At 43.8% G+C, this 15607-nt stretch overlaps 3 protein-coding genes across 3 annotated transcripts; 2 read left to right on the plus strand and 1 right to left on the minus strand.

The window, feature by feature from the left end:
* Nucleotides 1–385: 385 nt before the first annotated feature.
* Nucleotides 386–3790, plus strand: rnf125 (ring finger protein 125, E3 ubiquitin protein ligase). Its single transcript, XM_084692578.1, has 7 exons — nucleotides 386–732; nucleotides 1461–1679; nucleotides 1782–2135; nucleotides 2265–2330; nucleotides 2456–2564; nucleotides 2693–2800; nucleotides 2999–3790. The coding sequence occupies exons 1-7, from the start codon at nucleotides 632–634 to the stop codon at nucleotides 3077–3079; spliced, it is 1038 nt and encodes a 345-aa protein (XP_084548704.1). The 5' UTR covers nucleotides 386–631; the 3' UTR covers nucleotides 3080–3790.
* Nucleotides 3791–4717: 927 nt separating this feature from the next.
* mep1ba (meprin A subunit beta a) lies at nucleotides 4718–7627 on the plus strand. The gene is given in 9 exon segments (XM_084692295.1): nucleotides 4718–4722; nucleotides 5035–5207; nucleotides 5210–5296; nucleotides 5571–5665; nucleotides 5667–5724; nucleotides 6108–6323; nucleotides 6466–6930; nucleotides 7068–7244; nucleotides 7356–7627. Coding segments are annotated over 9 exon segments (1548 nt in total).
* A 343-nt stretch (nucleotides 7628–7970) lies between these two features.
* Nucleotides 7971–11891, minus strand: LOC146221161 (uncharacterized). The gene is made up of 2 exons (XM_084692731.1): nucleotides 11685–11891; nucleotides 7971–9563 (listed from the first exon to the last, which is right to left on the minus strand). Exon 2 carries the CDS (start codon nucleotides 9318–9320, stop codon nucleotides 8547–8549), a length of 774 nt encoding a protein of 257 aa, XP_084548857.1. The 5' UTR covers nucleotides 9321–9563; nucleotides 11685–11891; the 3' UTR covers nucleotides 7971–8546.
* Between the last annotated feature and the right edge of the window lie 3716 nt (nucleotides 11892–15607).

Consider the following 15607-nt stretch of genomic DNA (forward strand, 5'->3'; position numbering starts at 1 on the left):
GTTGCCAAGATGCAGCATAGACAGAAAAGAGTAATGGGCCGAGCGGAGCCTTGATAAATACCATCTACACAATTGGATCCACAAATCCCAACATAGTTCTCAACGAGAATGTTATGATCGACAGTTCGACAGCTGGAGTCAGGTACAAAAAACTAGAACAGAGACTGAGCCTGCGTCCGGACAAGCTATAAGTCATTGACTTATTATACTTACTCGTTATGGGGGTTACTTTTATGAGCACTATTATGTTTAATCTGAACCAAGTCTAATGTTTCTATGATTGTTTGTTTTGACTTTGAATGTCCAACTCTCTGTCTCTCTTTCCCTTTCTCTCATTTCTCTCTCTATCTCTCATTCTCTCTAAGACACACACACACACACACACACACACACACACACACACACACACACACACAAGATACATGCAAGATAGAGTTACTTTCAGGAATGGAGCACAGTGGGAAGTCCCAGTGTGACTGAAAAGTCCCTCCACTGTGCTGGAACTGGGTGTGTACATGTTGGCATCGAAGCAGGTACTTTTGGTAGGGCTGCAGCCACACTTTTTATGAGCTGCTACTTTCAAAAGAGCTACATTGTCTGAAGTTGACTGGAAGACGAGGTAGTCGCAAGTATGGAACCCTCCGCAGAAGCCTCACCCGAGTCCAAGTCAGATTGTCCAATCTGTATAGGGCCCCTCTCTGACCCTTATTGCCTCTCCCTCTGCAGTCATGAGTAAGTTACCTTTAATGCTTCTTTAACCTATTGTCATTTTTATTAGGTGTATATAAGCCACCCAACTGTCTTGCTAGCAAGGAAAGGGTAAGGATAGCATTGTTTTCTCAAAATGAAACCTCAATGCTGTCTCAACCTTATCGTTTACAAAGATTTACTTGCCTATCTCGTTTTCAGCAGTAGAGGAAATCTTGAGTAGATTCCCCTTCCCCAGGGCTGTTTTTTATCAATCGATCTGTAAAGTGCAACTCTTCCCTACTCAATTCCAACCCAAACTAGGTCAGTTCTCTATGTATCTGGTTGTAACAGCTAGTTACTGCTAAATGTGGTCTAGGATCGCCCCATAAAATGTAGATCCAATCTATCATGTTCAATGTTAATGATTTGTAAAGGATGTGTTTTGACTGATAATAGTCTGTGGTGAAAAATAATAAGGTAAAGATGTATTCAAACAGGTTTATGATTTGTTCGCCCCCTGTCAATATTTCTGGTAAACAATAAAAACAGAAGGGCAATCCAAAAGTGAAAGTGAATATTTAACCATCATCATTATTACCATAAGATGGTAATTTTCCACATCACCTGACTGGCCTGAAAAAGGAGTGATTCGTCTGAATAACACAGATGGAAGCATAAACTTTGACACGCCCCAATGTTTACATGAACTCTGATTGGCAGATTCTCTCTGAACCGCCACTAACAGCATGTACATTCTATGTATTTGACAGATTCTGCCGTCAGTGCCTGCGTCATGCTCTCAAAGTGAATTGCCACTGCCCAAAATGCAGAGGAAGAGTGCAAACCTGTGATATCATGAACATTAATGTTGATGACGCCTCTAGTAGTGCCCCAATCAGAGCAGCCCAGAGGTTTGGCATTCCCCTGATTGGTCTAACCGGGCAGCCTGTTCCTGCACAAGAAAGATACAGGGGAGATGCCTTCTTGGGGTGAGAGACTTTGTCTGAGCACACTGACCTTATACCTTTTTAAAGGAGTCAAAGAGAGTGTTTAAGAACATGATTAAGTGAATGCGTTTTGTTTTCACACAGACTGACACAGCTCAGACTTCAGCTAGCGCAAAGCCAGCTCTTTTACCCCACCATGACGAATCAGACTCCGAGAGACCTTGGAGCGTCCTCGGCAAACAACTCTGTTCCTGCCACAGCGCGCGCCGCCTCCGTCACCCCCCGGCCCGGCCCCATACCCTCCCCCCGCTCCGCGGCCACACTCAGGCCCATTGCCATGCCTCGACTTCGCCCCAGTGGGCCTGTGTCTGCGTCGCAACAAGCCCCCGCCACCCCTGTCACCCCTGTCCTCCCTATCTCAGCTTCACTGCCCACAACGACTCATTCCTTTCCGTTCCTATCGTCTTTATTATCCCTCTCGTCTGACAACAATTCTGAGTAAGTCATGGGAGCGTGAGGGTGTGTGAGCTTTTAGTCGAACATTTTGTGTGTGTGTCTATAATATTGTGAAGTCTCTTACCCTTATCGCCTAACCTTCATCCCTCTCATTGGCCCCACCTCTCTCAGTGATCAGGAAGACATATTGGAGGAATTCCAGTTTAACCAGTCGATCCACCTAAGCCAGCCACTGAGGTAAAACATATCTCAGAGAATGCCCTTGTTTTAGAATGGAGTTGGAAAGTAGTGTGTCTTCTTTCGGCTATTTGTTTGTTCATAGAAACATGAACAATCTCTCTTTTTCTTTCTATATCTCCCAGGACCGCCGTGAGGACGTTTTCCTGCCCATACTGTGAAGAAGGAGGTCTGGATGAGTTAGACCTTCTAGAACACTGTAACCAGAACCATCTCCAGGACAGAAGGAGCATGGTCAGCAACTTTCTTCACAACGCGTATTCATTTGACATTGAACTGTATTCATTCATTTGAATACGAATGGCTAGAACTTGTGTTTCATGTGCTAGCGACGCATAACCTCACTCTCTGCTGCCCTTCAGGTGTGCCCAGTCTGTGTGTCTCTGCCACACGGGAACCCAACCCAAGTCAGCAGAGATTTTATTGCACATCTGAACCTGAGACACTGCTACTACACCAACGACTACACGGTATACACACACACACACACACACACGCACACACACACACACACACACACATGCACACACACACGCACACACATGCACACACACACACGCACACACATGCACACACATGCACGCACTCACATGCACAAACGTTCACACACACACATGCACCCACAAACACATGCACACACACTAATTACATGTATTTCTGTTCCACAGAATATTAGCCAAAGCGACCCGATGAATGAACAAGATGCCATATTTGAGTCTTACAGAGCCAACAAGCAGAATACTGGATAATGTCACATAGAAATGTATGACATCAGAATCAGAATTTGTTTTACTAATCGCCATATAAGTTCACACAAACAAGGAATTCACTGTGGCAGGAAGGTGCATACAATAAACATATACGGAACTTAAATATAAAAGTAGAATGTACAAAAGTATAACTAATACAAAGTGACTAAACAATATGTTAGATATAAAATCTAAAATAGATGTATATATATAAATAGGGCAACATAGTGCAATATGACAAGGTGGCTTGATGTGCAAATAGGTGGTGGATGGTCAGTGTGGGTCCTTGGCCTTGTTGAAGAGGCCTGCAGGAGATGGAAAGAAACTTCTCTTATGGCGTGTGGTTTTGGTCCTAGTGGACCGCAGTCTTCCGCCGGAGGGGAGTGGCTGGAACCATCGTCAGAAATATGGGCAATATTTAAGCAAAATCACACAAGAAGGAGTGCGTTACTGCTGAATATTAGCACGGCTGTGATTCGGTTGTAGCAGATATCCAAATGCTTGGATAAGATAGAAATAACTGTTTGTATGAATGTACATGACATTTTACAAGGGCAAAACTTTTGGTTTATCAAACCCATTGCCAAAAAAATCACTTTATTTGAACTGCCTTTTCTTTGTACTGTAAAAACAGATTTATGTATCTCTGTTCTAATATACGGTGTAATGCGCCTTTTGTAATGCAACTACAAATAAAGGAATTTTGAATCAGAGGTAGTGGGTTCTAGTAAATGTTTGTTTTGTCTGTTTGTTTTTGTCTGTTGTGTTCTTTCATTAATGTGTGAGTGTGTGTGCTTGTGCATACTGATGGTGTTCTTACACCAATGCCCTGTAATACTTACATAAGCTAATCGGGTTTAATAACTCATCATCAGTAATATTGTAAATATAAATTTGACAGCAAATTACAATATCTTATCCAGAACCATAAAATTAGTGATTGCTTCTCTCATGCAAGCCACGCAGTTTTTCAAGTGGTGTTTGTTCCCTCTCTGCCCATACAAACCCACACACACACACACACACACACACACACACACACAAACGTGCAGGTGAATTAAACCTGTGGTAAGCCATGGCCCACTGGTGGTTTCTTCTGGTGCTTGTGCTGCTCAGCCGTCAAAATAGCTGGGTGAATCTGACTTTCCACCATTAACGCTCAAAACATTGATCCTCACGTAAAACCCTGCTGTGTTTAAGACATCCCTTTGTGTTTTGTTTTGTTCCTTAGACATCATCTAAGCTAACAGGTGAAACCGGTGGGTGAAACTTTGTACATTCATGTACTGTATGTCTGTTCACCCCATACTTTTAATGAGCTAAAGGTGGTATTGATATAACATTTAAAAGTAGAATACTGTACACTTCCATGTGCATCCTTACTTTCGCCGTAGAAAAAGTATGTGGCGTGCACCTGAGCAGTATTTATTAGTTGTTCAATAAGAAACATCTCCAGACCTGCAGAAATAGACGAGGATGAAGGAAAAGACCGGGACAGTTTGGACATCAACGAAGGTCAATGAAAACTTCACATCTGAACTGCGTTGAGACGGCACTCTGGTGCCAGGACATCTGTCGACTGCGAGTTTGCCTTTGCAGAGGCAGGTGTGGACCTGGTGGAGGGTGATATTGTGTTGGATGAGGTGAGTTCCAGAGCTTCAGTCCTACGGTATGTTTTTTTGTAGATGGACACAGACTTTCTTCACTCTCTTCCCGTCTCTCTCCCCAGAAAGGGATTTATTCACCATGAGAGTTTGCACAGACAAGGAATTTGCTTTGGCAGGAAGGTGCACACAATAAACATTTAGGAATCTTACATTTAAATGTGGTGTAACTATACTAAGGGTACATAAACTAGCAATACTAAGTGGAATAGAATTCAAATAAAATATAAAATAAAATATTAGTTGCCATAATGTAACCCTGTAAAAGTATTGTATTGTATACGTGTTTAGCATACTGTATATCCCTGAATGTGCAGAAACATTTTCCCAAACAAAACCTGTCTTTGTTATAGGCAAAGAGCATAACTTCAACACGTACGACGACACCGAGTCGAGTGCCCTGAACGTCCCCTATGACTACGGCTCAGTGATGCATTACAGCAAGACAGCGTTCAACGACGGCAAGTCGTCCCCCACTTCATGGACGTGATAGGCCAACGGATGGAGTTAAGCGACAGTGACCTTCTGAAGCTCAACAGGCTGTACAACTGCAGTGAGTCAGGACAATCATTTTGCCAGTCATCGAACAGGTTCGCCCCGTTTACCAAAAGGACATGTTTATTGCTATAATCAAGAATCATATTCTATGTGGCAGCAAGATACGAATCTTTTGATGAATGCAAATAAAGGCTTTTCAGATAAGAGTTGATTATCATTATCAATTGAATAGACGTGCAATATCTGTTTTTGAACACGTCGGGTTAATACACTGGAATAACTGTTTACCCTCCCCCTTCCCCCCCTACCCCTTTCCCTCCCCCCACCAGCCGCATCATCTACGTACCTGGAATCCTGCAGCTTTGAGATGGAGAACATGTGTGGGATGATTCAGGGCCCCGAGGGGCACAGACCTTGGGAACGCTGGAACCATGTTGATGGGGGGGCCCCAAACTGATTACACTGAGATGGGAGACTGCAAGGGTGAGACAGAGTCCCTCTTTCTCGGTCGATCTCTCTCTTTCCATCTCTTTCCCTTTACACACACACACACAGTCAAATCCAGGGTGCAAGCTTCAAGGTCCACAGAGCAGAGCAGTTAACAGATGATTATGTTGCTTTCATGGGTCATGTACTCCTGCGCAGATAAAGATTATGGCTGGAAAGGTCAATGTCCCCCAGGGAGTTGTTTGTCTGAGGACATTTTAACGGTGGTGTTACAACGATTTACGAGTCTCCTCTAGTTCACAAAGGACTCCCATCATCATCGAGATTAGAATCTAACAGTAGATGAATCTTAATTCATCTTAAATTTACATTTTTTCTTTTGAGTCAGGAAAATAAAAAGACAGTTTTTGCCTCTGTAGGAAAAGGCTTCTTCATGCACTTCAGCACAGTTGCTGGTAACCCCGGCGACCACGCCCACCTCGAGAACCGCCTCCTGTATCCCGGCTGGGGGTTTCAGTGTCTGCAGTTCTACGTCCACAACAGCGGGGGCGCTGACGACGCTCTGAAGGTGTGGGTGCGCAAGTATGACCAGGCCAACCCCAGAGGGAAACTCAAACTCATTCAAAGAGTACCAGGTTTGCATTTAATCGGCTCTCACTAAACAATTGGGTTTGGTCGGAATGCCAACCTTCATTCAGTCAAAGTTACCAAACTCACAGTTACCTGTGAGTATGTCCAGGTTAGGATTATGAGTCATGTGTCTCCGTTACCTTAAAGTGTCTGTTAGAGATGTATGGGAGCTGCATCATGTCACCCTGGATGTGAAGAGCAAGTTCCGGGTTGTGTTGGAGGGCGTGAAAGGAGCAGGGCCCTCGACCGGAGGCCTGTCGCTGGATGACATCAACCTATCAGAGACAACCTGTCCCCAGAACATCTGGCGCGTACGCAACATCATTGGTCTCCTAGCAACCACACCGGTGGGGAAGAAGCTGCACAGCCCACGCTTCCCTTCCCCGGCCGGCTACTCCTACCAGGTGGGTGTGTACTTAAATGGACGCAGCGGTCCAGGAAGCGTGGCGGTCTACCTGCACCTGACCTCAGGCCCGGACGACGACATCCTCAAGTGGCCGTGTCCGTGGCAACAGGTCACCATAGCTCTGATGGACCAGAACGCAGACATCAGGCGGCGCATGTCCAACCAACGGATGATCACCACAGACCCCAACAAGCTGTCTTCTGACGGTGAGACACATCCTTGGAATAGAGGCTGGACAAGTCAGAGGACACCTACTGATGAAGAGGAGAGGGAGATGAAAAACCCAACGTAGCAATGGAGAGTGGGATCTGACAGGTATGACATGTTTGTCTCTCGCCCCCAGGGATGGAGTACTTCTGGGACGACCCTCGCAAGGTGGGCAGTGGGGTGAGCCAGCCAGACGGCAGCTACTTTTACCAGGGTCCCGGTACCGGCACCAGCAGCTACCTGACTCACGGCAGGATGAGGAGCAGAGACTTCATGAAGGGAGACAACGCCATCTTCCTCATCAGCAAGGAAGGTGGCGTTCTGATCGAACGCCTCAGAACAGGAAGAACTCAGTCTACATCCTATAACATACCTGTAGACCTTTCCTGTTGACAAACTTGCACCCCGCCCCCCCCCTTCACAGACGTGTCCAGACTGGCGGAGACTCAGCCCCTCCCTCCTTCGGCAGTTTCCTGTGGAAACGGTTGCCAAGAAAAAAGAGCAGCTCAAGTGTCACCCCAGGAGTCCACCAGGAGCACCTCAGCTGTGATGGCTGTGTCGCTGTCTGTGGCGGCGGCCATGTTGGTGGTTGCCACGGCGAGCCTGGCGTATGCCCGGAGGTCCAGGGGGAGGCAGGAGGACAGAGAGGTGGTGCTGGAGAACATCGAGGACAGCCTGGCTTCCAGCCTAACTTAGCCCCGCCCACAACAAAAATTTGGTCTGGAAGTTGGGTCTGGTGGGGCTCGTATTGGGGACAAACTATATAAAACCAGGAGCTGGGCGGGCCAATCTTAAATCTCTGCAGGACGTCTCCCTTCATCTCCACTCTGGAAACCCTGATCATCAATGGAAGATGAGCAACAACCTAAAGACATTCATAATGAAGGACAATCTTAAGTGAATTAAACTCTAGTCTTGTTCAATCAAGCAACATAATTGTGCTCTCTAATGACAACGATTTTTCAATGCAACATTAAAGGTACTTTCTTTAACCCATATTGTATGCAGAGATTTAAAAAGACAATCATGTTCATGCTCATACATTTTATTGGAACATAGTTCAGACCCTTCACTTGCAAATGTTAATACAGAGAAGTGCGTCCATATTCTTCAACAATGGATGAAGATCAGTGTGCATTGGACGACTGATCATCAAATTCAAATAAATTAGATTTGTCCAGCCCTTGTTACAAGCAATGCCACAGAGGGTTCATGTACGCCCATAGAACTGCCCCTCAACCAACCTAAAACCTCAAGGAAGACAAGGAAAATCGATGAAAAAAATGGAAGAAACCTTGAGAGGAGCAGTTCAGTGCTCCCCTACTTCAAAGACAGTTGGTGAAAGAGAAGTGCAGAACACAGGCTGTTACGTCCCTCGCCCTGTTTGCATGTGTGTTCTGTCTTGTGTGTTTGTCTAGTGTTACGGCATTTTCCCCTACACAAGGTTTGTAACAAAGGCCAAACTGTTTTACATCAATAAAAGTTAGACACCAAAATGGAAGAAACCTTGGGAGGAGCAGTCTTACAACAGAGGATTTGGGATATTTTTGTTCAGCTGTGGGTCACACAAAAATTCTCTGAGGTGGTGACTGCTGGGACAGCTGGGCCCCAAACATCACTGCTTTGGGGTTTTTCTACTGTGGACACGCAGGTGCCTCTTCAGATGGTCATTTGTTTTACCTGAATAGTCACAGAGGTCACAGCTGTAGGGTTTCTCTCCAGTGTGGATCCTGCTATGAGCTCTGACATTGGCAGCCTGGCTAAAGGCTTTACCACAGAGGTCACAGCTGTAGGGCTTTTCTCCAGTGTGGATCCTGCTGTGAACTATGAAATTGCTAACATGGCTAAAGGTTTTACCACAGAGGTCACAGCTGTAGGGCTTCTCTCCAGTGTGGATCATGCGGTGAACTGTGAAACTGCTAGCATGGCTAAAGGTTTTACCACAGAGGTCACAGCTGTAGGGCTTCTCTCCAGTGTGGATTCTGCGGTGATCTGTGAAACTGCGAGCACTGCTAAAGGTTTTACCACAGAGGTCACAGCTGTAGGGTTTCTCTCCAGTGTGGATTCTGTAGTGAACTGTGAAACTGAAAGCGTGGTTAAAGGTTTTATCACATAGGTCACAGCTGTAGGGTTTCTCTCCAGTGTGGATTCTGCGGTGAACTGTCAAACTGTTAGCATGGGTAAAGGTTTTACCACAAAGGTCACAGCTATATGGCTTCTCTCCAGTGTGGATTCTGTGGTGAACTGTCAAACTGTTAGCATGGGTAAAGGTTTTACCACAGAGGTCACAGCTGTAGGGCTTCTCTCCTGTGTGGATCCTCATGTGCTTCTTGAGGCTACTGGATGAGGAAAGGCTCTTCCCACATGTATCACAGTGATGTGTCTCCATAACTCAGCTCTCTCTTTGTTCTCTGTCTGGTCTCTCTTAATCCTGTCTTGTATCTAGTCTCTGGAAGCTTGTTTCTCTCTGGTTTATCCTCTGTCTGGTTATTGCTGTTTCTGGTTGAGTCTTTTAATAGTTGAGTATCTCTGTAGTCTCTCTGGTTGAGTCTTTGTTGTCTCTCTGGAGCCTTACGGTGTCTTCTCTGTGTAGTCTCCGCCCATGCTCAAGTATGATTGGCTAGTAGGGGATCTGGAAGAAACAGTTCCAAGTTAATGAGAACTTAGCTTTCACATTTAAAAGAACTCCTTTGTCTGTCATAATGTCCACTTTGCATGTTGATCATTTGGTGAGAGGAGTATGTTTCTCAGGTTTATATTTTACTGGAGAACACAACACTGTGATGACGTAATATCTGGCATACAACTCCCCATAGCATAGAGTTGCCCAAGTTTTCCCTTCAGTGGCCAAATCCCCCTTATGAGACATTTTCTGACTATAATAGCATTAGTTAGCGTTAAGTCACAAAGATCCTTCTGCAAACATTAGGATTATAGCTAGCTAGATAAGCAAGCTTTTTACCTACATCTAGCACTAGGCAATAGCATACTTTATTTACCCATTACAAGTGGAACAGCATTTGTTGATTTCTTAATCTGGGTCTGAAATATGTTGTACTTTTGGCCGTGTTGAGACCTAGGCGTCTGTTTCAGGCAGAAAGAGATGACAAGGATTTTTTTTCCAAGTAGCTACAAAAGAAATTGCTGGTGTTTTTTTTTATTGCCATAACAACCGTGAGCTAATCTGGAGTTGACCTTAGCTAACATGCTAGTTTTTCTAACGGCTGGAAAAAAAGAAGAAAGAAAAACCCTTTATTTCAGAATTGTCTTCCAAATTTAACAAGGTTGCTCAACTTGTAATTTTGGCAATTCGTAGCATTTCATTACTACATGTTAGTCTGTAACATGAAGGCAAAACTGATTCAATCATTAAAACCATATATCCTCTGAAAGCTTATACCCTCAGGATGGTATCTAATGAGACAAGAGACACGTCCTTCTCTCCATATTAGTATACTGCCCATCCATAATAAATTTGGTATTGGTAAATGGAGTATATGGCTGATACTTTTTTGGGCTGTGCCATTTAAAGAAACAGATTCAACCACCTAACCCATGTATTTTCTGAAATCTTACATCCTAAGGATGTGATCTGTGGAAAAGACTACAGGTTTGAACACACATTTGACCATTTCTGTCCAGTCATGCTTTAGGAAGATGCACATTTTTTATGTAGCCTACATTAGGCTTCTAAACCTATACCAATTGTGAATTTGATACGCTCATAACATGATTTACATCTCAGAAATCTTCATATGAACAATCTACATTAAGCTTATGTCAATTATCAATATGAAAGAATTCTCAATGCATCTCCATGTCTCCTGATATAGCCTAGGTGGTTGAGATTGAGAGTGAGTCAGAGGCAGGGGCAGCATGCAGGGGCAGTGGAGACATCTCTGTTGCTGAGGTGAGTGCTGAAAGGTGACAGGTAGTTGAAGATGTCCCATTGCTTATTGGGAAGTTTAGTTTTCAAAATGTCCAGCCCCTCAGTATATGTATAACAACTATGGTAGTAATAGTTGTGGTAAATACACCAGAATGCGGGAAATTGCATCTACATCTTTAAAAACATTCTGGGGAACAAGAATGTCTGCCCCCCCCCCCCCCCCCCAATTGTTTAGTGAGAAAACATGAAGCATACATTGTGAAAACTAAATAAGTCCCAAAGGGAAGAACCATAAGAGCATGTAGTTAAACAAGATACAATTAAACAACATGGAAAATAAATCACGGAATGTTTATGAGCGCTCAACTTGTATTGGCTCCACTGCAGCAATACAGAACACAGCACAATATCTATATACTGCCCACGAGGGCGGTCAAATTAAAGTTAACAAAACTGGAGTAGGCCTACGTACCTTGAGACTCAAACCACTGTCTGCATCTAAACAACATAACATAATATGACATACTCTTTTCATAACGTACAAACATCCCGATGAATAAAGACTGAATTGTTCTTCCCTTTGGGACTTTTTTAGTTTTCAGAATGTACGCTTCATGTATTGGCTACCCGAAATGTTAGGGGCTATCTCGTTGTTATGATCAGTGACCTATGCTCTTTTGTAAAGCTCTCTTTTGGAAGTCGCTTTGGATAAAAGCGTCTGCTAAATGCAGTAAAAGTAAATTTGGCTAACAACACAATGTAAGTAAAACTAGCTAGCTAGCATCGAAATGAGTTAAAACCAAGAACAAAGTCGCAAATCCTGGATACAACGTCAAAAGCAACGCATACAATGCTAGCACCTACCTTGATAGTTGTTAGAACAACTGTTAAAACAGTACATTGATCTTTAAATACATTAGGTCTCAAAATAAACGTTCAAACGTAGAGACACTTCTCTTTACGTATGATAAACTACATTAGGTGCGTTCGACATGGGCTGCGGCTGCATAAAACGACCGGCGAGAGTAGCCGCTTGCAGTCGGGGGGAGTTGAAAACGGCTCTGCGAAGTCGAAGAGTTGCTCTTGCGAAAATGCGCTCGGCTACACAGCCGGCAGTTCTCCTATAGATCTCACGGTACTTTGATGATGGCGACGTCACAGTGACGTATCCTCGGCGCCGTCCAAGCCCCCACCCCTTGACTCTATTATGTATATACTATTATGCAAATGGAATTACTAACGTAATTATAGCCTAATCTAATTAGTTATAATATCGTGGCATGTTACGGCGTCATTATATTTTGTTGACATGTTATTCTGAGGCAAAGACAAAGATGAATAAATCATGTCTGATAACGTCGATATTGTTATGGTCGTTATATTGTTAGAACTTTAAGTCAGTTAACACCACAACGATGGCATTAACAATATGCTAGTAATAGTAAACAACACTCATCATCATTATAATAGTTAAAAATGTATAGCCTTAATTTGCTTTGCAAAGCTAGAACAACGACGGAGCCAGATATTCAGGTTTACAGTTTATTTATCCGACACAATAGCCTACATAAGCAGTTAAACTATAAACGCGAAGCAAAAAGAACAACGTATAGGCCCTGCACGTATAATACTAAAGTACTAATATCGATTTTCGTAAAGTTCACATAGGCTATCTGCTTCTTGATCGGACTTGTACCACATTCTGACAGTTTTCTGCAATGCCTTAGCTCCAGCTCACAAGCTTGCAACTGGTTGTCGCAAAGTATGACGTATACAGGTAGTTGGAAGCATGCACGAGTTTCGGAGCTAGGAACAAGCTTCTGCGCAAGACCGGACGAGTCGGTCTGGAAAGATGGCGCGGTCCATTAGGAGCTCTCGCTTGCCACACTGCGCCACTGAGCACTTTTCATAGAAATGAATGGGGACGCCATCTTGGAAGACAGAAGTAGCTGTCTCTAGTTTTAACTCTATGGCTGCTTCAAGTCAGCCGGCGGGGTTGCAGGCGGCTGCAGGCGACGCCGGCGCTGCATGAAGTCGAACGCACCTATGGTGACACAGACTGACCGAAAGGCAAATAATAAATAGGCCTACATGCAGGACAGTCTGATGTTCCAATAAGGGCACAACGGGTTGATTCATCCTTTTTTGTAAATCGAAAAATTACTCCATCAACGTTCAAATAACTAAGGCCACCAACCACGATGCTCCTCCTATTTCACAAATTAAAATCTCAATTTCACATTCAGTAAAGTTTATCTTCTTCGCCGTTGTTTTTGTTGCACTATCCATCTTTGATTAATTGATACGTTTATTGTGAAACCAGACAAAATATGGGCGTTTCAACAACCATGTAAGGAAAATTGGGAATTGACGGGGTGTGGACAACGGGCTCGTTCGTGCACCTGTGCACAATCAATCACCAGTTTGAGTTTCAGTTTTCTCCATGCCTACTTCTACAGATGAATTGATTAAGTTTGATACATTTGGACCCTTTTCTTTGATGCGAACATGTAAATGGAGAGTGTTCTTACAGGAATATTACATTTTCATTGCGGCGGCAAACTGGCAAAAGCCATCGCGCACTTCGCTGTCTATTCTACTGCATCTAAGGTCGGAATTCACGAGGTATCATTCAAATAGCAAAGGTAATTGGCACTTGGTTGCTTATCAAAATGTATGCTTGTGTTTTGTCTTCCAGCAATGTTTTTTTGGGGCTATCTCGTTGTTTATGAGAACACGCAAAGGTGGAGCTGTCATTTTGCAGATCAACACAGCAGCATTCTAGATCAAATTGAAACAACAATCGACCAAATGTCGACCAAATGCAACCAGACAAACCCACCTGTGATGGCGATAATGAATCATTCTATGTTAATGGTATAACATTGGGGAACGTTGACACAATAGACTTGTATGCAAAAGATGCAAATCTTTAGATTTTTACAGTATTCTGCAGACATTGCAGCCTTGAACCACCCAGGCCTTTCCCCTCACCCTAAGCAGAGTTCCCTCTACTCCTTCGTGATTTGCTCTGTGGGCTTCTTGAGACAATATGTAGCCATCCATACATCAAAATCGGTACTGCAGTTTTGTCCTCATATTTGAATGGTCTGGCTGGAAAGGGTTAAGATTTGAACTCCACAAAGTAAAAGCCCAGATTATTTGTCTGTGACTACAAGGCCTACTCTGAGTGTAGTATCAGGGAAAGATACACCATCCTGGGCTGCTATGAAGAGATCTCTTGAGAGCATCATCATGTTATTTTACTGTCAGGGCTTCTTTGGCCCTACTGTTAAGGTGCTTTTCCTCCCACTTGACTTGTCTTGTGTTTTGACCATTTCTGTCCAGACACTTCTTAGAAACTTGCCAAACCCAGCCAATGACCACCTGGATGGGCTGCTGAATTTCATCACCTCAACAACGTTCTTGATAACCAAACCACCAGGCGTCCTCACTGGAAGGTTCCCCCTGCTTCAGCAGGCTTTCCCAGTCCTGCCACACCCACAGCTTGTGCATCGTCTGCAACTCTCTGTGTTGTGACAAATTCCACTTGTCTTTCCAAAAGCTTCCTCCACCATCTTTTTCATAACTTTTGTGGAGTAGAGCAGAGCATAGCCGAGCCTATTACTCTAGGTAATTGCGCTAGTTAGCTACCGTTATCTTTTGCCTCAATTATGCCTAAGCCGTGCAACGGAACCAGAGGCAATAAGAATCAGAATTTGTTTTTATTGCTATGTAAGTTTAGTCAAACATAGAATTTACTGTGGCAGAAAGGTGCGTACAATTAACATATACATCAGATTTCATTAAAAAAAAGTAGAATGTATAAATCAAATAAAAAGCCTAATAGCCAACCATAGAGCAAAACAATATGTAAGATATCAAATATATATAAATATAAAATTAAGCACACCCAATTAAAGTAGAGGAGAGCCGAGGCTGCATGTGCCTAAATTGTTAGTGCAGGTGACTGTGGCGTGCTAGTGAGCTACTGTTATCTTCACTCATAGCCGCAGAGCCGAACCGTCGAGCCGAGCGGAGCTGACCTTGAGCCGAGCCGCGCCGCTACATGACTGTGACCGTGGCTGTTCCTAGCTAGTCAGCTACTGTTACCTTCACATTTAGCACCACTGACGAGCTGCACTGTGCAATGCCGAGCGAAGCTGCTATTTGTAACCATGACTAGCAGGGCAGGGCACTCTCTACCTTCATTTGTTTTCGGCAAGGTCGTGCCAAGCAGCCGAGCCGAGCCGAGCCGTGTCGAGCCCAGCCGCTCTGTGACAGTGACTGGGGCAAGCTAGTTAGCCACTGTTATCTTTTGCCTAAATTATGCCTAAACCGTGCAACATAACCAAATGCAATCAGAATCAGAATTTGAGTTTGCGCAAACACAGAATTTACTTTAGCAGGAAGGTGCATACAATAAACATATACGGATCTTATTTTATTTATACACTCTACTTTTTTAAATGAAGTTTAATACTAAAGAGCTAAACAATATGTAAGATATAAAAAAGATTCATAAATTAAGCACACCCAATTAAAATGGAATGGTGTATAGCCAAGCCTTTGGTGCCTAAACCATAGTGATGTTTGTGACTGTGTCAAGCTAGTCAGCTTCCATTATTTTCACTTTTACTAATGCTCTGCTCTTCTCTACTGACTTTTTTTTTCTTCCCTGTGGATTAGTACTACAGTTCCCTGCCTCCCACTTTACCCTGACCCAACCCGAGGTTTGGGGGACAAGCCCACGGATTTCAGGATCTCTTCAACCCCCTTGGTTATCT

Source organism: Hypomesus nipponensis, chromosome 26 (assembly GCF_054491055.1).
Source record: "Hypomesus nipponensis isolate SF chromosome 26, ASM5449105v1, whole genome shotgun sequence".
Lineage (NCBI taxonomy): Eukaryota > Metazoa > Chordata > Actinopteri > Osmeriformes > Osmeridae > Hypomesus > Hypomesus nipponensis.

Coding starts and splice junctions, on each gene's coding strand:
- LOC146221161 (XM_084692731.1), bottom strand. CDS start 9,320: ATGGAGACACATCACTGTGATACATGTGGGAAGAGCCTTTCCTCATCC.
- rnf125 (XM_084692578.1), top strand. CDS start 632: ATGGAACCCTCCGCAGAAGCCTCACCCGAGTCCAAGTCAGATTGTCCA. Junction 2,136..2,264: donor TCGTCTGACAACAATTCTGA/GTAAGTCATGGG, acceptor CACCTCTCTCAG/TGATCAGGAAGACATATTGG. Junction 2,565..2,692: donor TCCAGGACAGAAGGAGCATG/GTCAGCAACTTT, acceptor GCTGCCCTTCAG/GTGTGCCCAGTCTGTGTGTC.